Consider the following 24,637-nt stretch of genomic DNA (forward strand, 5'->3'; position numbering starts at 1 on the left):
TCTATGTATTAAAAAAAAAAAAAAAGAGTTCTTACCATTTTATACATCCTTGATTTTTTTTACAATTTAAGAAACTTTACATTATTTAAAACTCTATATAAACATAATTTACATGAACTTTACAAAGTTCATACATGGAGATGAATATGCCATATTTTAACATGGATATGCCATAATTTAAAATACAAGTTATCCATTACTAAGCAATTTCATGTTTTTCCCTCTGATAGCAAACTTTGTGACAAGCCTTTTTGTGTAACAAGCTTTTTCTGTGTTCATTTGGGATAAATTCTCAGAAACAAATTTCACATAAAGTTAAGAAAACACTGATGATTAATTGATCCTCTCAAAAGAAAAGTGTTCATTGCATATCCATTCCCTACTCTAATAAAAATTAGCTCGAAATCTAGGTTTAAAAATAATTTCAACTATTTTTCAAGTATAAAAAACTACCAACTACTTCCCAAACTTAACCAGTCCTCATACCTATAATCTTTTTTCAGAGTCCGCATGAGGTTTCCACAGCAATCTAGATATTGCTTCTCAATATGGGGATAGAGGCAAGATCTCAGCGTTAATTCAAAGGTCTGGCAAGTCACAGATTCTGATGATCTATCCACACATACGTCTCCACCAGCAAACTTCTCATGAAAGTCACTCTGTTCCAAATACAACCTTTAATATAAAAACATGAGTCTTCTTTTTAAGAGCTGCTGTCAACAGAATTCTCTCTTTAAAAAAAAACAAAACACTCAGTTCTTTTTTTCCTTTCAATGGAGGTATAGTTGATTTAATGTAAGTTTCAGGTGTATAACACAGCGATTCAGTTTTTAAAGGTTATATTCCATGTACAGCTATTATAAAATGCTGACATATTCCCTGTGCTGTACAGTGTATCTTTGCAGCTTGTCTATGTTACATATAGTAGTTTGTGCCTCTTAACTCCCTGCTCCTATGTAGCGCCTCCCCAACCAGCATTTTGTTCTTTATGGGTCTGTTTCTTGTTATCTCACCAGTTTGTTGTATTTTTTAGATTTCCCATATAAGTGATGTCATATATTATTTGTCTTTCCCTGACTTATTTCACTAAAGTATAATACCCTCTAACTACATCCATGCTGCTGCAAATTGCAAAATTTCATTCTTTTTAATATACCACATCTTGTCTATACCTTCATTTCAATAGAATTCTCTTTAATCAAAACTCCAGAGTCCCATTTTTATATTTAGTCTTAAAAATGCCAATTATTAAAGAAATAGAAATCTTTATCCTCAAAATATTCTTTGTGTGAAATAGTCCACACACAGTTGCTTTCGCCCTAAAAAACCAAGTACAGAGGAGGTCTTTCTAGTCATTAGGCTGAAGACAGTGAATGATGGCCACTAGACAATAAACAGGCTATTTATTGTGTGGGTATTAAAACCTATTTCCACAGGCTAAGTGCCTAAAAACACTTTTTGAAGTGCCAAGATACACAGGGAGGGTCTGACTCAGCATGTCCCAGGACTGCAACTTCTATGAGCAGCTTCCATGTGACTGGCGATGCTGCCATGGGCTCAGGGCACAGGACAGCCTGTGGACTTGCACAGATAACAAGGATGCCAAATCATACGTTTGAAACAAGTGAACACAATGTATTCTTGTATTTCATTCGTTAGAAAGGAGAGAATAAAGGTTTCTATTTTAAAGGCTGGAAAGCCCTACCTGGCAGAAATAAACAGATTCTGCCATTTCAAACATCAGAAACCCGGCAGGTATGTATCACACCTTGCAAAATTAATTGCCAGCAGCGGATCGTGAACGTCATCCAGCTCGAGATGCCGCTCGGCGATGGACTGCATCTTTATCAGGGTCTCTCTGGTGGCCTGATGCTCAGTGAGGGCCTGTGCAGTGAAGGCTTCTCCGTGTCGAAGACGAGACTGTACAGACTCCAAAAAGAGGGTATACAGACTTTTTCTTTCTGCATCTGAAACAAAAATGTGTAAGGTGAACTATGGTTTAGTAAATAAGGAATTATAAGAATTATTAAGTAAACTTATATAAATATAGCCTGGCATTTTTCCTTCAGCCTGTGAAGGTCTAGCCCTGTTTTGTTAAGTTACCCTTACAGTATAGGACCTCTAGTACAACTAAACATTTTTATACCCTCTGTGAGACAACCGGAAAGTTCATGGTCAAACATTCAAAATACAAGCTTGTTTTTTTCTGAACAGAGTAACAGACCAAACAGGACGCCTGAAAGTTAAGTTGCCACCATACTAGACTGCACTATGCTAACACTAACAGGAGTCACAGTTCACTGGGAAAAACACTTCCAACAGTGGCCCTGCAAAGTTCTTTATGTTTTACTATTCAGTAAGAAAGGATATATTCCACAAAGTGAAAAAATACTATAGGAGACGTAAAATAATTCAAAATAATTAACACAGCATTAAGGTGATTTACAAACAAAACAAGTAAGGTCACACTTATACCTCTCAGAGCCTAATTTTTAGTCAACTGATAAAACCTTCAGTAGATTGCTTAAATTACATTGCTCAAAAAAGACCACATATAATATAAATTTTGTATAATATAAAAAATTATGTCAAGATTTCCTCAAAATCTATGGTCAAGTCTGAACTGCTCACCAACAAATTCCTATCTGCCAGCTTAAAATTCTACTGCTCAAAAAAGACCATATATAATATAAATTTTATATAACATAAAAAAGAATATCAAGATTTCCTCAAAATCTATGGTCAAGTCCGAACTGCTCACCAACAAATTCCTATCTGCCAGAGTTCATGTCCTCAGACGCCAAATGCTACACTGCATTAAGAAATGCCAGAGAATTACTATAAAGGACCAGTCCTAAAGCAACAAGAATAAGGAAGATGCATGTGGAACACATCATCACTGCCTTTCAAACACCATGCTCAAAGTCTCCAATGAGGATGATCCATTTTCAGCCAAGAGCAGCATGCTCTATTAATTTGAACATGGTGGTAATGTCCATGAAAATAAAAGGCTTGGATCATTTCCAAAGTGCAAAACAATGACGTATCTCAGGATGGCAAGCATGAAGAGGGAACTGCTGCCCCACCGCTAAGGGATACCTCTGGCTGTGGCCTGGCGTGTGGTGCTCTCTGCACACTGCAGGTTCTTCAGCAGCTGCATGGACTTGCCAGCCATTATGATCTGCTTGAGGACGGGTTTCAGGAAGGACACCATGGTGTGCTGCCTGCTGGAGAGCCCTTGATCACTGCCAGAACTGGCACTAGCATTATCACTCATCTTTTCTTCATTTTCTGTCTTTTCAGATACACTGTACAGTGTGTAGGTTGCATACCAGAAGTCTCTGTGATTGACTGGAACATTTTTGTTTCTACAAGGATTCAAAAGAATTTTAAACTTTAACCTTTCTTTCTTAAAAACAATATACCTGCTCTAACTTATGCATGTTTTCCAGACATTCCAAAATACAGTAATATCAATTATTAGTAAAATGATGCAATCTTTAGATAAAATGGGACTTACCTGACTCGGTTTAACATAGAAAAGTGGATTAATATTCTGAATGGCATTGGTAAAATCTAACAAGCAGAAAGTTTCCTGAATTGGAATTAAACAAAATTTGATTAATTTGGTTTTCTTTAAAGATAGAATAAATTACTTATTTTGCCATCTCCTATGAAAGTAAACTCCAGACTTCGATATCTTTTTTTCCACATAGATTCCTAGCTGGACTGTTTTAACAATGAAATGAGGGTTACTCATCCCCTTCTAAGGAGAGCAAGAATCCTGATTTTATAGTAATCCTCGTGTGTAATAGAAGAACCAGGACATTATGAGAGACTGAAGATTCAGATAAAAGAACGGCCAGTTCATTTTATATAAGGACTGTGTAAACAGGGCTACTTTTCTGTAGCTCTAAGAAAGCTATTTTCCCTGATGAGTTAAATGGATAGCCATTAATTAAAACACATACCTCTACACAGTGCAGAACTTAAGACTGAGATAAGAGAGTGCAAACAGTTCTACATTGCAGCTTCTATGATTCTGTTCAGAAAAATTGATTAAGTGAAGGGGAATCATCACAAGTGGATTTCATGATGATTAAGATTTTCCTTAATTGTTTTATTAAATAATATACTAAAAAGGTTAAAAAAAAGAATAGCAACTAGGAGAAATAAATATATTAGAGGTATATTTGGTAATACTTTCACATCTTTTATCTCAGCATTAATTTATTCTCCTTGATTCCCACTAATGAAGCCATTTGACATCACCTAATTTACCACTTCATGGCAAATAGAAGGGGAAAAATTGAAAGCAGTGACAGGTTTTCTTTTCGTGGGCTCCAAAATCACTGTGGATGGTGACTGCAGTCATGAAATTAAAAGACGCTTGCTCCTTGGAAGAAAAGCTAGGGCAAAACTAGACAGTGTACTTAAAAGCAAAGACATCACTTTGCTGACAAAGGTCTTTCTAGTCAAAGCTACGGTTGTTCCAGTAGTCATGCACGGATGTGAGTGAGTGTTGGACCATAAAGAAGGCTGAGTGCCGAAGAATCGATGCTTTCGAATTGTGGTGCTGGAAAAGACTCTTGAGATCCCCCTGGACTGCAAGGAGATTAGACCAATAATCTTACAGGAAACCAACCCTAAATTTTCATGGGAAGGACTGATGCTGAAGTTGAAGCTCCAATACTCTGGTCACCTGATATGAAGAGCCAACTTATTGGAAAAGACCCTGATGCTGGGAAACACTGAAGGCAAAAGAAGAGGACGGCAGAGCATGAGATGGTTAGCTAGCATCAAGGGTTACTGACTCAAGGGACATGAATATGAGCCAAGTCTCGGAGATAGTGAAGGACAGGAAAGCCTGGCGTTCTGTAGTCTATGGGGCAAAGTCACGACTTAGTGACTGAACAACAATTCATTTCAAAGGACTCAGTGTGCCTTTCACCATACCAGCCATCCATAAACATACTATAATTCAAAAAATGCAATTTGCTAATACAGAAAGCTGTGAGTTGACATAAAACTTGGAAAAAAATTTTCTGGCGGCTGGTACCTGATGTCTTCTATTTATATAAAAACGCAAGAGAACTTACTTATGGTGACAATACAGCTCTATTACTGGAACTGCCCCCCTCCCCCCATATCATCTGAAGCTAATGGAAATGTTGGGGAGAAGAGACAATGTCTGGTGCACCTCCCTCACCTCTGGATGATGAACTCCCTGGCAGAGTCGCAGAGGTGCCCATGCACGATCCACTCATCCACAGTCTGCAGGTAGGGCCGCACGGTCTCCACCCAGAGGGAGAACAGCAATGAGACCTGAGGAGATGCACATCCATTCTCAGAACTCCCTCGTCCTTGGATAAGATGAGGCTCAAGTATTTCTGAAGCACCTTTTAAGAAGTGATTCTTGTTTGGGTTTTTTTTTTTTGCCACACTGGCCACGTGGGATCTTAGTTCCCCACCTGGGGATCAAACCACGTCCCCTGCAGTGGAAGCACAGAGTCTTAACCACTGGATCACCAGGGAAATCCATCTATGTTTTTTGAAACAAAGTAAGAAATTAAAAATCCAAAATACATGCTATAAAATCCTTATGAAAAACCTCACCTAAATATGAGAAACCATACTGTCCACAACAGTACTTTCTTAGTAGTGAAAGTTACACAGGCACAACAGTTCTAAACTGGACAATTCAAACTCTACCCAAATAGTGCTATTAGCAAAATGTCCATTAACAACAAGGAAGTGATTTCATTCTACTATAGTGATTAATAAAAAAGAAAGTACAGAGATGAAAGAAATCAACTTCCTTTTAATTGAAATGTACCAAAATGGTGAGGAAAAAAGGTTCACACCAACAAACTAGAAACACCTAAGTTATGTGCCTAAACAAACCTGCAGCTATCTACATCAAAGTCTCTAGTTAGATTTGCATTTTTAAATTACAGTAAAAAAATATACTATCTTAACCAAAGTGCACAGATTGGCAGTTTTAAGTATATTCACACTGATGTGAAAATAGACCTTTCTAATCTTTTGCATGTTGCAAAACTGAAGCTATGTACCCATTACCTATCCCCTTTTCTCCTCTTCCCCAGCTCCTGGTAACCAACACTCTCATCCTCCTCTCCGTTTCTATGAATTTGGCTACTCTAGATACATCATATAATAAATCTGTATTTGTATTTAACAAAGGGTATGGTGAATATCTATATCGAAGTCATCTAGGTATTTTTCCCATCTTGCTTTTATGTTTTGCTCTATTTTTGCCACATTCATCTGGTGAGCTTGGCAATTACAGCTGAAAAGCTAGTTTTATGCAGCCTCAAATTTAGAAGCTCATTTAAAAACTCACAACTGTCTGACACACCATTTTTACAAAGATCTACAACAGGCTATCCACCACTCCTATGCAGAGCAGAGTGAGTCACACACAGTGGACTAGACAAGGGTCCCACCTACAGTTTGCTCAGAGGCTTCGCCAACATTGTCGTATTCAAGAATGGCTTTGTACAGGGTGTTGAGCAGATGAGATGCTCGGACAACATTTCGAGTGTCAGGTGGAACTTCTGCAACTCCAGTACTAAACACTTTGTGCAGAACTTTGAGTTGAGCCAGTCGAGGTGACAACTTGTCCACCACTATTGCAAGAGTTATTGTAGTATCTGCAAATATCAAGAAATCAAACTCCTTAGCAAGGAAAAATATCTGCATTCGAAATGTGATATAAATGCTAAGCCATTTATGGAAGCGCATGGAACACTGGAGGATTTTTTTTTTTTAATTACTTTTGGCTGCACTGGGTCTTTGTTGCTGAATGCAACCTTTGTCTAGTTGCGCTAAACAGGGACTACTCTAGTTGTGGCTTCTCACTGGGTGTCTCCTCTTGTTGCAGAGCAACGGCTCTAGCGAGCACCAGCTTAGCTGCCCCATAGCATGTGGGATCTTCTCAGACCAGGGACTGAACCTGTGTACACTGCACTGGCAAGGAGACTCTTAACCATTGGACCATGAGGTGAGTCCAGGATGGTGGGTTTTAATCTCATGTTACAAGGAACTAATTTCCCCAAGAAAGAACTCCCTAAAAGAAGGAAAAGACAACTCAGCAGAAAAATAATTAAAGGAACTGACAATTCACAGAAAAGGAAATTCAAGTGAGTCTTAAACATACAGAAAGATGTTCAACCTCACAAAAAAAAGACTGCAAAATAAAACTATACTGGGCAAATAAAACAGACTATAGCGGGCTACTGTTTCAGTGAGGGGAGGCAGAAAAGGGTGATTAATAAGGGCAGCAAGAGCGAGTTCCCTGGTCAGGAACAGCTCTGAATCCTAAATATGGAGGTGGTAATACAAATCTACACATGTGGTAAAATGCCAAAGAACTACTAGAGAAAGATTGACTTACCTCCTTGAAATACAAGCACTTGCAAAACTGGTGAAACCCATCTCAGGCCTGCAGACTAGTTATGGTATTGTATCAATGTCAATTTCCTAGTTTTGATTACTGTATTTTAAGTGTCAACACGAAGGATGCTGGGTGAAGTGAACATGGGACCTTGATGTACTATTTTTTACAACAATTGCATATAAAAGTTAACGGAGAAAAACCTGCACGGGGCTACCATTTTCACCTAACACACTGGTGAAGATCCAAAAGTTTGAAAACACTGCTGACAAGACTGAACAAATGCACACTCATATATTTTGCCAGTAAGGGTGTAAAGTTATTTATCTATACCTCCACGGAGAACAATGTGACAATAACTACTAAAACCACATATGCCATCACATACCTTCTGACTTAGCAATTTCACTCTTAGAATTTGTGCTATAGGTAACTTGCTGTACATGTGTACAATCACTAATATGAAGTGGTTATCACTGAAGCTGGCAAGAGGAAAAGATCAGACACAGCCCAAATGTCTGTGAAAAGGGTACTGGTCTATGATACATCCACACAACAAAATGCTCAGTTGGTGAAAAAAAAAAAAAAAAACAGAATGAGGAGGCTCTTTAATTAAATACTTGTATGATTTAATTCTCAAAATTTAAATTAGAAAACAATCTGAAGACAGTAGTGACAAGACTGTGGATATGAATATGTATTGCTTTCATATGTCTAAATTATACCTGGAAGGATGCTCAAGAAATGGATCAGTTGGTTGCCTCTGGATTGGAGAACCAGTGCAGGAGGAAAAATTTTTGCTGTAAATCTTTCTATACTGTTTGGATTTTTAGAGATATGAACAGCTTAAAAATACAAATTTAAAATAATTTAAAAAAAAGTGTATTCAGGACAATTACTTATTTGCCATGCAAATTTCAAATCTTATATCAATTATTAAAGGAAGAATATTTAAATACCGTTATTGATGATGCACTTCTCAATTTCTGCAAGTTCCTCTTTGAAATTAATGAAGTATTTGTATAAGGCCCACATGAAAGCCTGGTATGTTCTAAAAGGCGCTTCTGTTGACTTCTTAGGAACAGAACCATTTCCAGGTAACATGCTTTCAGAACTGTGCCCCATGACTTCATCAATGAATTCCTGGAGTCGAAACACAACCTGGCCATATGCCGCGATCTGCTCCAGTACTGACTGTAAACAGCTCTACAACAGAAGCAAACCACAGACTTACAGTCCGACTCCGCGGGGGTTCCAGTGAGAGCTCCCCTCCCCACAAGGTGTCCCCTTCTGACTGCCTGAGACAGTGTGTGCATCAACAGACACAGTGACACAGTGAATATCTAGCTTTACATTCAGAGGAAACAGCACAGGATTAAATTTTATATGATATACAACTGTGGCTTACACTGTTTCAAAACACACAAACAAAAGGTATACGTACTACAGGCAAAAAATTACAGCAGACAGCTTTCCCAACACGAAATGACAGAAAACACAAAACTAAACATGAACACCACAGACAATATTAAAGAATTCTCCAAGCACTCTAAAGACACAAACTTAATTTTGCCTTCTGAAACTTAAGTATATTTAGTAGTTAATTTCAATATTGCAAAATGTTATAAAATTACATTACTATGGTTTATATAAATCTTAATTACAACAAGCACAAATAACTTACATGTGTCAAATGAGTTACTATAATATTGTTCCTTACAGTTACTTTTCCATCAATCAACTGAAATATAAAGAGCTTTTTTACCCCTGAAAGTAACCTGAAATGAAATAAAAAGATGAATATAAGTCTAAAAAATATTCACTACAGTAATGTCTAGGGAATTTAAATAAAGATTCTGAAGAGAAAGGGGAGGGAGGGCAAAGAGGTAAGATAATTAGAAAATAAAAGACATCAATCTTTTTATCTGATTATTTTAAGACTCAACATATTCTAATTTCATCTTTAAAAAAGTCCAAAACAGTGTTGTTAAAGCATTTCCCCACATAGGTGATGGTCAAAACACATCTTCCCACTTTTGGGAACCAGAACCTGGGAATCTCAGCAGGTAACAGCACTTGATTAGGCCTAAGGACCTGTTTTGGGTTCAAATCCAAAGGCCTATTTTTAATATGCATGTGAAATACCCTCAAACACCTTTCTTTAAAAAACCAAAATTCTACTTCTCATTAATAAAGTCTTTAGATTATGAATTAGGTTAACGGATCTTACCATAGGGTTTCCCGAATAACCTGTGTTTCAGTAACAAAAACTCTGTCATCTGGAACATATAACGGGTCACTGCTGTACAAATGTTGGTCCCTATTAGATAACAAACATCAAATGCCAATGAAAAGATGTCTCATGAAGTGAAGTTAGAAGTCTCAAAGAATATAAGTAATTTACTAGCAATTTAATAAGTACTCAATAAGCTAATAAATATAACACATGCTTTAAATTTCCTCCCATATTGATTTTCACAAGTCAACTGAAATACTCTCAGAGAAGCACTTTCAGAGTATTTCTGTTGTTTATTGCTGACTTAAGCAAATATTTTAAATTATGTATTGTTGTTTTGGGAAAAATTGTTAACTATTTTTATAGTAAGTGCATGAAAACAGAAATCAAATAAATGGCCTAATGTATATCAATCCATCCACTTTGAAAATAAACAAATCAAAGACAGACTATAATTAAATAATAACTTCATTATGAAATTAAATTAAATAATTAATTAAAAGCTAAATTTATCAATTTAATTGAAATTGACAAAAATTTCAAGAAAATTTGAGATCTGTTTTCCCCTCTAAATTGGCTGCCTTGGGACTAAACCCTTCTCTGCTGCAACCTTGGTGTTTCAGAATTTGGCTTGCTGCTCATTAGGCAAATAGACCTAGACAGTAGAGGAAATGACCGCAGGGTGAGTGGCAAGTGTTATAAAGTGAGTTATAAAGTGAGTGGCAAGTGTTATAAAGAATAAGTGACTGAGGAGAGTCACCAAGACGGCAGAGTAGGAACTTAAGCTAATAATATCCTCTCCTAAGCACACCAAAATGACACCTTATTGCAGAAAGAAAACCTGATGAAAAACATTGGAACCTACCAGAAAATATTAAAGAAGGAACCACAAAACAGGTAGGAGAGGTAGATTTGCAATATGATCAAATCCATGTAACCCCCAGGTAGGTGACCCACAAACTGGAGAATTATTACAGAGGCCCTCCCACACGTGAGCCTCTGCCGGATGCCTGGCACCAGAAAGAGGAGGACGTTTAGCTTCAAAGGCTAGTGGGGCATGACTGCAGGATATCCGTAGCCTTGAGGGAAATAGAGACTTATTCTTCAAGACACACACAAAATCTCAAGCAGACCAAGACTGAGGACAAAAGCAGCAATATGATAGGAACCTGGGCCAGACCTACTTGCTGGTCTTGGAGGGTCTCCTGGGGAGGTGGGAGATGGTTGGTGGCTCACACTGGGGACAGACACTGGTGGTGGATATATCAGGGAATGTTCACCTGCATAAGCTCTCGTGGAAGCTGACATTTTGGCACAAGGACCTGGCCCTAGCCAACAGTCTACAGACTCCAGGGAGTGCAGGGACACCTCAAGCAAAGTCACAAACTGGGCAGGGGTACAGTCTCACCCACCAGGAGGCAGGCCACCCAAAGACTTCTACTTCCTGAGCCCATACCACTTCTATACCTGCCCTAAGATATGACCCTGCCAACAAGAGGGACAAGACCCAGTTCTACCCACCAGGGGGCAGGCACCAGCCCCTCCTGCAGGAAGCCTGCACAAGCCTCTAGGCCAGCCTTACCCACCAGGGGACAGACATCACAAGCAAGAAAATCACAGTCCTGCAGCCTGTAGACTGAGTCCACAAATGCAAGCCAGACAATACCCTGGGACCAGCTAGCCCCGGCCCTTGTATGCTAAGAGGGGAGTGCACCGTTGGGGCACACAGGACATTTCTTATAGAGGGCCACTTCTACAAGGTTAAAAAATGTAACTAACCTACCATGTTCATAAAAATATAAATAGCAATTTAAACAAAATGAGGTGATAGAGGGACTATGTTTCAGATGAAGGAATAAGATAAAATCCCATAACAGTAAGTGACATAGAGATAGAGAATTCATCCAAGAAAGAGTTAAAAGTAATGATTGTAAAGATGATCAAAGGATGTGAAAGGAGAATGGACGTACAGAGAAAGAAATTAGAAGTTTTTAGGAAAAAAGTGAGACAATATAAGGAACAACCAAACAGAATTGAGAAATACAGTAACTGAAAATTACACTAGAAGGAATGAACAGTAGACCAAATGAGGCAGAAAAACAGATAAGTGAGCTGGAAGACAGAGTAGTGGAAATCACTGCTGCTGGACAGAAAAAAGAATAAAATGATAGGAGATCAGTTTTTAAGAGACCTTTGGGCCAACACCAAGTGTGCTAATATTTACAGGATAGAGGCCCCGAAATGAGATGAGAGTAAAGGGCTTGAAAAAAAAAATTTGAAGAGGTAATAGCTGAAAACTTTCCTACTTGGGAAAGGAAATAGTCACCCAAGTCCAAGAAGCACAGAGTTTCATACGGGATTAACTCACAGAGGAACACACCAAGACATACTGTAATCAAAGCGACAAAAACTTACAGAGTAAGAAAAGGAACAACGGAAAAGCAACAATAACATACAGGGAACTCCTATAATGCTATCAGCTTATTTTTCAGCAGAAAATCTGCAAGGCAGAAGGGAAGAGAATACAAATGCACGGTATCTAAAATGCATTTGAAATGAACAGATCAGCAATTTAAAACAAGCATGTATGTATACAGACTGCTATACAAAAACCTCATAGTAACTGCAAAACAAAAATCTATAATAGGCATACACAAAACAAGGAAAAAGATATCCACACATAACATTAAAGATAGTCATCAAATCATAAGAGAACAAAAGAAAGGGGAGGGGAAGACCTACAGAAACAAATCCAAAACAGTTAATAAACTGGCAATGGAAACATACATATTGATAATTACCTTAAATGTAAGCAGACTAAATGCTCCAGCCAAAAAACACAGTCTGGATGAACAGGTCCAAAAACAGGACCTATATACATTCTGCCTACAAGAGACTCACTTCAGATATAGAGACACACACTAAAAGTGATGGGATGCAAAAATGTATTCCATGAAAATGGAAATCAACAGAAAGCTGATGTAGCATCACTTATGTGAAACAAAACAGACTTTAAAATAAAGAGTTACAAGAGACAAAGGACATTACACAACGACCAAAAGATCTATCCAATAAGATATAATGGCTGCGTAAACATATATGCAGCCAACATAAAAGTACCTGAATGTACAACTAAAATGTTAACAAATCTAAAAGGAGAATTGATAGTAACCCAATAATAATGGGAGATATTAATACCCACTTATATTAATGGACAGAGCATCATGACAGAAAATAAACAGGGAAACATACGCCTTAAGTTACACATTACAGTAGATCACCTTACTGATATTTATAGAACATTCCATTTGAAAGCAGTAGAATACACATTCTTTTCAACTGCACATGGAACATTCTCCAGGACAGATCACATGCTGGGCCACAAAGCAAGACTCGGTAAATTAAACAGAAATCATATCAAGCATCTTTTTCAACCACAATGCTACGAGACTAGCAATCAACAATGAGAAAAAAAAAAGCGGCAAAAAAAAAAAAGTGGGTCATGGGTCGCTGATGAAATCAATGAGGAAATAAAAAAATACCTGGAGACAAATGAAAACACAAACATATTAATCCAAAGTCTATTTACTGGACATTTCAGTTCGAAGACAAATGTTTACAGTGATGCAAACCTAACTCAGGAAGAAAGAAAAATCTCCAACAATCTAACCTTGCACCTAAAGGAACTAGAAAAAGACGAGCAAATAAAACACAAAATTAGTAGAAGGAAAGAAACCATAAAGTAAATGTTAACAGATCTAAAAGAAGATATTGACAGTAACACAATAACGATGGGAGACTTTAAATAAATGAAATAGAGACAAAGAAATAAAGAAGACCAATGAAACTAAGAGCTGGTTCCTTGAAAAGAAAACAAGTTTGACAAACCTCTATTTAATCAGACTCAGTGGGGGAAACACACACACACACACACACACACACACACACACACACACACACACACACAACCAAAACAAAACAGAGAGAAGGCCATAATCAATAAAGTCAGAAATGAAAAGGGAGAAGTTAAAACTGACACCACAGACATATGAAGGGTAACGAGACAATACTATGAGCAACTACATGCCAACCAAATGAACAACCCAGCAGGAATGGACAAGTTCCCGGGAATGTACAATCTCCCAAGACTGAATCACAAAGAAATAGAAAGCATGAACAAACAAACATCCAGTAATTAAGTTGGATCAGTACTCAGAAAAAGTCCCAACAAACAAAAGACCAGGACCAGATGGCTTCACAGGTGCATTCTACCAAACATTTAGAGAAGAGTTAACATCTATCCTTCTGGAACTATGCCAACAAAATTGCAGAGGAAGCAACACTTTTGACCTCACTCTATGAAGCCACCATCACCCTGACATGACAAAGATATCCCACAAAAAAAGAAAATTACAGGCCATCAAGTGATGAATGCAGATTATTAATACAAAAGTCCTCAACAAAATATTAGCAAACTGACTTGAACGATGCATTTAGAGGATCAAATATCATGATTAAGTAGTATTTATTCCAGGGATACAAGAGATTTCTCAGTATCTGCAGATCAGTCAATGTGATACACCACATTAACAAACAAAATAAAGACCATATGATCATCTCAATTGCTGAAGAAAAAATCTTTGATAAAATTCAACATCAAAATATGATAAAAAACTCTTCAGAAAGTGGGCATAAAAGGAGCACACCTTAATATAATAAAAGTCATATTATGAACACACCCACAGTTAACATTATACTCAAAGGTGAAAAATTAAAAGCATTCCTCTAGGATCAGGAAAAAGACAAGGATGTTCACTCTTGCCACTTTTATTCAACATAGTTTTGGAAGTCCTAGCTATGGCATTCAGAGAAGAAAAAAATAAAAGGAATCAAAATTGGAAAAGAAGTAAAACTGTCACTGTTTGCAGATGACATGATACAATACATAGAAAATCTAAAAGATGCCACCAGAAAACTACTAGAGCTTATCAATAAATTCAGTAAAGTTGCTGAATACAAAATTAATATAGAGAAATATGTTCCATTTCTATACACTAGCAACAAAATGTCAGAAAGAGAAAGCAAGGCAACAATCCCATTTACCGCTGCATCAAAAGACTAAAATATTTAGGAATAAACCCAGTTAAGGAGGCAAAAGACCTGTACTCTGAAACTGTAAAGATGTTGATGAAAGAAATTTAAAACAACTCAAACAGCTGGAAAGATATACAGTGTTCTTGAATTGGAAGAATCAATATTGTTAAAATGACCACAGTACCCAAGGCAATCTACAGGTTCTATGCAATCCCTATCAAATCACCTATGGCATTTTTCACAGAACAAAAGTCTTAAAATTTGTATGGAAACACAAAAGACCCAAAATAGCCAAAACAATCTTGAGAAAGAAAAATGGAGCTGGAGGACTTCAGACTATACCACAAAGGTACAGTAATCAAAACAGCATGGTACTAACATAAAAATGTACATACAGGTCAATGAAACCACACACTTATGGTCAATTAATCTACAACAAAGGAGATAAGAATAAACAATGCAGAAAAACAGTCTCTTCAATAAGTGGTGCTTGGAAAACTGGATAGCTGATGTAAAAGAATGAAATCAGAACATTCTCTAACACCATATACACAAATAAACTTAAAATGGATTAAAGACCTAAGTATAAGATATGACATCATAAACTCATAGAAGACAACATACTGAAATATTCTCAGACAAAAATCTCAGTAATATTTTGTTGTATCTGTCTCCTAGAGTAATGAAAATAAAAACAAACACCAATAAATGATACATAATTAAATTTAAAACCTTTTGCACAGCAAAGGAAACCATAAACAAAACAGAAAGGTAACTGAGCAACTGGGAAGAAACATTTGCAAATAAAGCAACTGATTAGGGATTGATTTCCAAAGTCTATAATCAGCTCCTATACCTTAGTATTAAAAAACAAACAAACCATCAAAAAATGGGCAGAAAACCTAAACAGACATTTCTCCAAAGAAGATACACAGATGGGCAACAGACATATGAAAAGATGCCCAATACTGCTAATTATTAGAGAAATGCAAAACAAAACTACAATGAGGCATCAGATCATACCACTTAGAATGGCGATCATTAAAAAGTCTACAAATAATAAATGTTGGAAAGGGTGCCGAGAAAAAGGAACCCTCTTCCACCGGTGGTGGGAATACAAACTGCTGCAGCCACTAAAGAGAACTGTATAGAGGTTCCCTATAAATTAACAACAGAGTTACCATATAATCCTGTATTCCACTCCTGGGCATATATCCATAGAAAACTCTAATTTGAAAAGATACATGTACTCAAATGTTCATAGCAGTACTATTTACAGTAGTACAAGACATGGAATAGTCCAAGACATGGAATCAACCTACAGGTCCATTGACAAATGAATGGATAGAGAAATGGTACACATACACACTAACTGGAATATTATTCAACCATAAAGACACCATCTGCAGCAGCGTAGACAGACCCAGAGGCCATCATACTAAGCGAAGGAAGCAAGAAGGCCAAATGCAAATATCATATGATATCACTTATATGTGGAATCTAAAAAAAAAAGATGCAAATGAATTTATTTACAAAAGAGAAATGTACTCATAAGCATAGAAAACAAACTTATAGTAACCAAAGGGGATAACAGGGGTGCAGGTGGAGATAAATCAGGAATTTGGGGTTAACATATATACTGCTATATATAAAACAGGTAAACAAGGACCTACTGCATAGGACAACGAACTATATTCAACATCTTGTAATAACTCAGTGGAAAAGACTCTGAAAAAAATATATACACATACACATGTAATGTATGTATGCATAACTGTATACCTGAAACTAATACAACACTGTAAATTAAGTATACTTCAATTTTTAAAAAGCTTAAGGAACTACTTGACTTAAATCACAACTCAAAACCAAATATTAAAACATCAAAGTTTCTTCTATCAACACATGAAATGAAAACTAGCTTCTTACCAGACAGTAGCTAGATTGGAATGCAAATGTAAACTATGAGGAAATCTTGAGGACCTGACTGTCCAGTACTGATGAACTACATGCTGTTCCAACCAGCTTCGGGCATCTGGCTCATCTAGTGGAAAGAAATTTAGTTACATTTAAGTTATAAGAGTTAAGAATACTTGATCAACTTTGCTATGATACCTAGACTTAGGATTCCATTCAAATATTCAATTGAAAAAAGCTCTTTAAAATAACAGCTGACAACATCTATATATATATATACATATAAAATCAGTTAAAACTATAAAGAGACATATATACAAAATTTAATTAATGTCATTGCTACAAACTAAAAAAGTTACTCAATCTTAAAATGATCCCATGAATAAAAAAACACAGACAGTATATTTGAATAGTTTAATAACCATGAAAGACATTGAAATGGTAACTAAACATGTTTCCAAGCACCCCCAAAGCCTTAGGACTAGTACTAAGCTTTGAAGGATTAGCCAACTTATACAGATTGGTGCAGAAAACAGAAAAAGGGAAAGCTACCTAACATTATGAGGCTAATATAACCTTGCTTCTAAAACCAAATGAAGACATAATATGAAAAAGTAATTCATCAAAGAATAAAGATTAAAAATTTCCAGTTAAAAAAAGCTAATAACCCAATCCCACGATGTAGTCAAAAGAAGTTTAGCTCAGGAATACAATTACGATTCACTATCAAAAAAATCTATCAGTAAAGTGGTAGAGCAAAATAGATGAATTATAGAATTACCTCACAGATAAAGAATAGCATTTGATAAAGTTTAATATTTATTTATGATTAAAGATTCCCAGAAAAACAGGAATAGAAGTCTTAATTTTGCAAAGGCCACATATCCAGAACCTACACCAAAACCATCACACTTAACTAAGGAATTTCATGGGCAACCTTCTTGGGATAAAAACCACTCCAGGAAATCCACACCCATTGCTACTGCTTCCTCTGCAGACTAGAGGGTTGGCCAGAAAAGAGACATGGTTAACATTTCATTAATAAGATATAAGAACTGGTAGTGGATAAAACTGTCGATATTTGCAAAGAAGACTGATCATGTATTCAAAAAACCCAATATTTTGGGAATTAACAACATATAATTAATACAAGAGTTCAGTAAGAATGCTGGGAAAAAAACCAATTTACAAAAACCAAGTGTTCCCCTACATCAGCAATAAATAAAACAAAAAATGACACTATTAACCATAACAACTATTAACACACATAGAAGTCAACAAACACTCAAGATCTTAACAAAGAAAATTACTAAAATATAGTAAGACATAAAAGAATTAGAGTAAATATACATATTTCCACAGAGAAGATGTCAAATCTCCCCAAGCTAAATCTATAAATTCAATGCAATCCCAATAAAAATTCCAGGTAGATTTTTTTTTTCCAGCTGGATTTCTAAAAAGGAACTTACCAAACTGCTCCCAAAATGTCTACAGAAGAGTAAAAACCTACAAATAGCTATGCCAATTTTGAAAAAGAGTAAAGGAGGTGAAGGGAAAACTTGCCTTCTGTGGGTTGAAACACATTACATAGACATATAAACAGTCTGTGCTTCCACAACTCACACTCAGGACAGAGAACTGAATATTCAGAAATAAGTGTATCAATATACAATAATTTTAGAACCACAAAGCAATGTGGAAAGAATTGACTGTTCACTAGACACTGCTGGGAAATTTGCTCCTGACATTGGAGAAAAATAAGCTGTTCTTCACTTCATATATAAGAGAAGATCTGGTGGTCACTGAAGAGCTACACAAAAGCTATAAAAGAGCAAAGAGAAGGAAAATACAGGGGAATGTTTTCATAAAGAAAAATACCAAGGTCCAAATTCATATCATGAAAAATTTACAGATTTAAGTACAATAAAATACTTTTAAAAATCAGATTCTGTTTGAAGGATACCATGAAAATATTAACAGGTGACCAAGGGATGTATAAAACCTTGGAATTACTATCTACATATACCAAGAACTCCGACTGGTGGGGATGGGCAGGAAGGACCTGAAACTCCAAAGAAAAGCCAGGAAAGGACATCAGTGGACACATCATATAAGGGGCAAGCCTGAGGGAGCCAAGGGATCCAAAGAACTTATCCTGAGTAGTCAGACAAACACAGATGAAAATAGCAAACCAAATCAAAGTGGGTGCTCTCATCAGTAGGGATGAGACTGTGGGCCATGTCCACAAAATGGTCATGGCACCAGGGAGATGGGGAGAAGGCAGCTCAGGCCTATCAACAAGAGAAGCAGTAACACAAGCGTGGTGTTGCAAACTGCAGTATCCTATGTAGCCATTAGAGCAACATGGACAGATTAAAACAGTTAAATGAAAAAAAAAAAAAATGAAAAAAAAAAAAAAAAAACAGTTAAATGGAAATAGCCCAAAGAACAGAGGTTACACACAGCATATTATCAGCATGTAATTTTAAAATAAAATACAGCCAATTGACACAATGTACTTTACAAAACCTCAATGTGCTTGAGAACAGATATCAAATACATTAGAAGAGCCTGTCACTGGGCTGGCAGAGAAAGTGGAGTGAGAATCAGAAAGAGCAGATGAGCAGAAATAAGCTAAACCAAAAGGCCCTGCACAGGCTGCTGTTCATGACATTGAGCTGATTAATCCACATTCTGCCCTAAAGGTCCAACTCAATAATGAAAAGAAAGGGAAGAGAAAAGAAACCAGAAAATTGTTAGCACGCTAAGTCAGTTTTAACTACTTCATGTGCATTTGGCAAGGTTCAGGCACAATGACCAGGGCCAGGTCAGAGAGCCCAGCTTCTGGAGTCAGCTTCACAGCTGTGCACATGATAAAACCTTTGTAACCACATCTTTGTTTTTTATCTATAGAATGAGAAGTAGGGTTAGATGTTCTAATCTCTAAGGTTGTTTCTCGCTCTTTCTAGATTCTACCAAATCATACTTTTTCACTAAAAACAGAAAAAGCATTAAAATGTAAAATTAAATTGTGTAAGATATTTTTCTTTTATTTGATCACTAACTTTAGAACCTTTTGATGAAGGTGAAAAGAGAGTGAAAAAGCTGGCTTAAAACTCAACGTTCAAAAAACTAGGTATCATGGCGTCTGTCCCCATCACTTCATGGCAAATAGGTGGGGAAACAATGGAAACAGTGACAGACTTTATTTTCTTGGGTTCCAAAACCACTGCTGGAGGGTGACTGCAGCCACGAAATTAAAAGATGCTTGCTCCTTGGAGGAAAAGCTATGACCAACCTAGACAGCGTATTAAAAAGCAGAGACATCAATCTGTCTAGTTAAAAGCTATGGTTTTTCCAATAGTCATGTATGGATGTGAGAGTTGGACCATAAAGAAGGCTGAGAGCTGAAGAACTGATGCTTTCAAACTGTAGTCCTAGAGAAGACTCTTGAGAGTCCCTTGGACTGCAAGGTGATCAGACCAGTCAATCACAAAGGAAATCAATCCTGAAAATTCATCAGAAGGATTGATGCTGAAGCTGAAGCTCCAATATTCTGGCCACCTGATGCAAAGAGCCAACTCATTGGAAAAGATCCCGATGTTGGGAAAGATTGTAGGCAGGAGAAGGGGATGATAGAGAATGAGATGGTTGGATGGCATCACTGACTCAATGGATAATGAGTTTGAGCAAACTTCGGGAGACAGTGAAGGACAGGGAAGCCTGGTATGCTGCAGTCCATGGAGTCACAAAGAGTTGGACATAACTGAGCAACTGAATAACAACTTTAGCAAAGCCAATCTTTCTTCAGTATAAATATAAACAAACCATTTAAGACTAACAAAGTTCTCAGACCTATTAAAAAAGACCAAAATTGCACTGTAAATGCCTTTTCAACATTAATTCTATAGAGTTATAATACTTATAATGCATTACAGAAGATCTGCGATGGTTTAAAAAGGTTTGTTTTATTAGGAAGGCAGAGCTTACCAATGTTATAAATCACATGGGGCTGATTCTCAAAGCTTGCCTTTCCTCTTAAGAGAATTCTATTAGAGAGATGCCAGCATTCGAGAACACACAGTACCTTTCCAGATGACTCGAGGCCCCAGTTTTCTGTTTTGATCTTGTTCTTCTAACGGTGTCCTGTCCACCTGAATCCCAGAGTCCTCTCTGCTTAAGGACTGTTGATCATTTTCATCTTCACTTTCTTCAGACCAATTCTGATTAAAAGAAGGAAATATACCTTAACCTTAGAGCATCTAACAAATGGGACCTATTTAGATTAAAAGATTATGAAAATTTCAGAAGAAAAGCAAAAACTATATCAAATGAAACTTTATACATGTTGAAAGTTACTATTACAGGATGAAATTATTTCTGGTGGCAAAAATCCCTAGATTTATAGCTCCTTAAGGGATATATATATTCATTCTGATCAACTTTCTAGTACCAGTATTTTGGTGCAAAATCTTAATAAAAATTCCATAATAAACCACTTTAATTTAGTGAAGAGTATTCCTATTTTAGGTAAGTTACTACAGGGCAGAAGGACCCATAAAAATAGCCTAAAAAACCTGGGATGTATTTACATAGCAAAATGACTGCCACTCACCGGTGTGTGTACATCTGGGCCAAGGTCAATTTCTTCACCTTCCATCAAGTATTTTCCCCAGTCAAAATCATCCTTCTTTTCTAAAATATAACAGAAGAATCTCATCAGTTTTATCGGGAATATATGGGAAATATCAGAAATATATGGGGAAAAAAAAAAGAAATATATGGGAAAGAAACCCCAAATTATAGTAAAAAGTTTAGCAAAACTCAAAATAAAACACACTTGAGAAATGAAAGCTCAAAAATAGTGAAACACTCAATAAATTGACATTCTATCTTCAGTTCCGATTTTTCTCTTTACATAATTGAAAGCAGTTTAACTTAAAAGTCATAATTTATATTTTATATGAAAATTTACAATTACAATTGCATTTCAAGACAATAGAAATATTTATTTCATACATTTATTTACAACTTTTTATAAACTCTCAATGTCTAGTAATTATATCATAAAACCAATTTCTCTCTTATTTGGTAACATACCCATTTCTTTATCTCTTGGTGTTTCCACATAATTGCTGTTCGAAGGAGAATCAGACAGAGACAGAAGAAGTGATAGTATGGAATAATGTACATCTGTCTTTAAAACAAGAAATAAAAAATATGAATCACTGAGGTTGGTAAGAGCTTTCTAAACTAGTTTGAGTAAACAAAACTTCACCCTGGGACTTCCCTGGACATCCAGTAGTTAAGACTTGGAACTTCCACTGCCAGGGGAATGGGTTTGATCCCTGGGTGAGGAACGGGTTTGATCCCTGGGTGAGGAACTAAGATCTTGTATGCCAATTTGGTGCAGGCCCCTCCCTCAAAAAAAAAAAACAAACAGATTACCTCACAATAATTATGTCCTCAATTTTTTGTGTGTGCTTCAAGAAAACAATCATACCTAAATAAATTTCAATCTCTAAACTTGCTTTTATAGTTCAAACATATACAGATAGAGGAACCCGTGCAATAATGCACTACCTGAATCATAATGAGGAACTGTCAGAAAAACCTAAACTGAAGGACAAGCTACCAAATAATTAGCCTGCTCTCTTCAATAATGTCAAGGTCAGAAAAAAAATGGTGAGGAATGTTCTGGATCAAAGGATACCAACCGGTGAACCTGAAAAGTACACAGACATTCTTACTATTCTTCAACTTCTATGCTTTTTCAAAACTTAAATTGCATTTATAAAAATCACATTTAAAAAGGTGTCAAAGTTAAAAACACTCCAAATAAGCAAACTATGCATGGAAACTATGTACTCTAAACTATGCATGGAAAGGAGAGAGGAGATGAATTAAATTCAAGGAATGGAAGGGAAGTTTCAGGTGACCTCTCCCTATTATATAATGTGTGGTACTTCATGTACATCTTCATAGGATTTATCATAACTAAGTAGCTATTCAATAACTACTTGGGTAGTGATGATCATGTATTGCTTATTCTGTATTCCTACAACCCAATGATGCTGGGGACACAGAATACACCTGGAAAACTTTCCTAGGTATAAGGCAATGTATGGCCAGTAGGATTGCAAGAGCTGTCTTTTTTTAGATAATTTCTCTGCTTGGAAATGCCTTAACTTCCTTTAACCAAAAAGAGAAAAACAAAAATGAAACTTAAATTCCATAGAGAAAAGTGGTCTAAAATGTAAATACTTGAAGAAAATAACTCCCAATACATAAATCTATTATTTTGTGGTAATCACTTCCATCAGATTGCTTATTCTGAAAGGGCTCTGTACACCTGAAACTATAGTTTCATGTATTAGTAACAACATACTGATGGAATTAAGGAAAAAAGACTGCTGCTAACAGTTAGGATTCTGGAAGTTAATATTTAGATGATACAGGAGACTGTCTAAGATGGTGCATTGGGAAGCTCATCTCCTATAGTCACACCAAAACTGCAACTATTTACAGAGCAACTAATAGTGAGAATGATGGCCCAGTGGTAGAGAATCTGCCTACCAACACAGGAGAGGCAGGTTCAATCCCTGGGTCAGGATGATCCCCTGGAGAAGAAAATGGCAACCCACTCCAGTGTTCTTGCCTGGGAGATTCTATGGACAGAAGAGCCTGATGGGCTACAGTCCGTGGGGTTGCAAAAGAGTCAGACATGGTTTAGCAATTGACAACAACGATTGGTGAGAATACCCCTATACCCCTGTAGGCTAGCAGAAACATCTTCTACAACTAAAGAAACAAAGGAGGAATCACAGTGAGATGGGTAAGAGGTGGGGACATGGTATAGTCAAGATCCATGCACCCAGTTAAAATTATCCTCCAACAGATGGGAGTTCTCCCCAAGGAGTGAGGGGTCTGAGCCACACATCTGGCTCTGCAGCCTTGGAGCTCTGCACTGGGAAGATGAGCCTCTAGAACTTTTGGCTGTGAAGGCCAGTAAAGCTTATATTCAAGTGACCCAGAAGGCTATGGGAAATAGACTTCACTCTTAAAGGGTGAACACACAAATCTCACATGCTCTAGGACCCAGGGCATAAGCAGCAATTTGAAAGGAGCCTCGGTCAAACCCACCTGCTGATCTTGGAGAGCACCCTGAGGACACAGATGCTGGTGGCAGCCATCTTGGAGAGCTGCAAGGACATGAGTGCAAGCAAGCACCACCTTGGAGTATTTCTCCAGCCTATTAGCCCAAGGGGTTTACCTGCCCAACAGCCAATCAGCAACAATCCTAGGACCCCCAGGCAGGCTGCCAGCCATGTGGAGACCAAGGCCCAACGAGGAGTGTGTTCAGGACCAGACTCACCCAGGAGTGGACCAGCACAGGCCTTCCTGGGTCCTGAAGCCAGCTGTGCCAGGCGCCAGCACTGCCCCCCAGCAACTGGCAGACCTAGATGAGGCCAGCTCGTGCAGCCAACTGTGCTAAGGATCAGCCCTATGTACTACTGTGCTTACAACAGCCAGCCCACAACGGAAGGGTCCATGTAGCCCATGGGGGGATACTCACAGAGCAAACAGCTCTGCTGACCAGAGGGCAGTGCTCTGCCGGGGACCCAAAACATCTCTTACATAAGGCCACTTCTACAAAATTGGGAAACATGAGCATTCTACCTAATGAACAGAAATAAAAACAGAGGATCAGGGAAAATGAGGTGACAGAAAAATATGTTCCAAATGATGGAACAAGATGCCAAAAAAAAAAAAAAGCAAAGCGGAGATAAGCAATCTACCTGGTAGAGTTTCCCAAACTTGAGAGAAGAAAGAATGAACACAATGAGAAGCATAACAAAAAGAAAACACAAAGAAAAACCAAACACAGGTGATGAATAATTGAAATTAAAAATACACTAGAAGTAATTCACAGTAGATGAGATGATATAGAGGAATGAATGGATCAATGAAGT

General features: G+C 37.1%; 1 protein-coding gene across 2 annotated transcripts in view; it reads right to left on the minus strand.

Annotated features, from left to right (window-relative positions):
* Positions 1 to 24,637, minus strand: part of TUBGCP5 (tubulin gamma complex associated protein 5) — a 54,700-nt gene that overhangs the window by 11,839 nt on the left and 18,224 nt on the right. For both annotated transcript variants that reach the window (XM_043894396.1, XM_043894395.1), the window contains exons 4-15: positions 21,765 to 21,861; positions 21,280 to 21,359; positions 20,752 to 20,887; positions 16,677 to 16,791; positions 9,648 to 9,737; positions 9,102 to 9,195; positions 8,377 to 8,623; positions 6,472 to 6,674; positions 5,210 to 5,325; positions 3,100 to 3,368; positions 1,769 to 1,967; positions 487 to 675 (exon numbers count right to left, since the gene is read on the minus strand). In XM_043894396.1, coding sequence (XP_043750331.1) covers positions 487 to 675; positions 1,769 to 1,967; positions 3,100 to 3,368; positions 5,210 to 5,325; positions 6,472 to 6,674; positions 8,377 to 8,623; positions 9,102 to 9,195; positions 9,648 to 9,737; positions 16,677 to 16,791; positions 20,752 to 20,887; positions 21,280 to 21,359; positions 21,765 to 21,861 — 1,835 coding nt within the window. The remainder of the gene's footprint in view (positions 1 to 486; positions 676 to 1,768; positions 1,968 to 3,099; positions 3,369 to 5,209; positions 5,326 to 6,471; positions 6,675 to 8,376; positions 8,624 to 9,101; positions 9,196 to 9,647; positions 9,738 to 16,676; positions 16,792 to 20,751; positions 20,888 to 21,279; positions 21,360 to 21,764; positions 21,862 to 24,637) is intronic.

The sequence above is a fragment of the Cervus elaphus genome, chromosome 33 (genome assembly GCF_910594005.1).
Source record: "Cervus elaphus chromosome 33, mCerEla1.1, whole genome shotgun sequence".
NCBI lineage: Eukaryota > Metazoa > Chordata > Mammalia > Artiodactyla > Cervidae > Cervus > Cervus elaphus.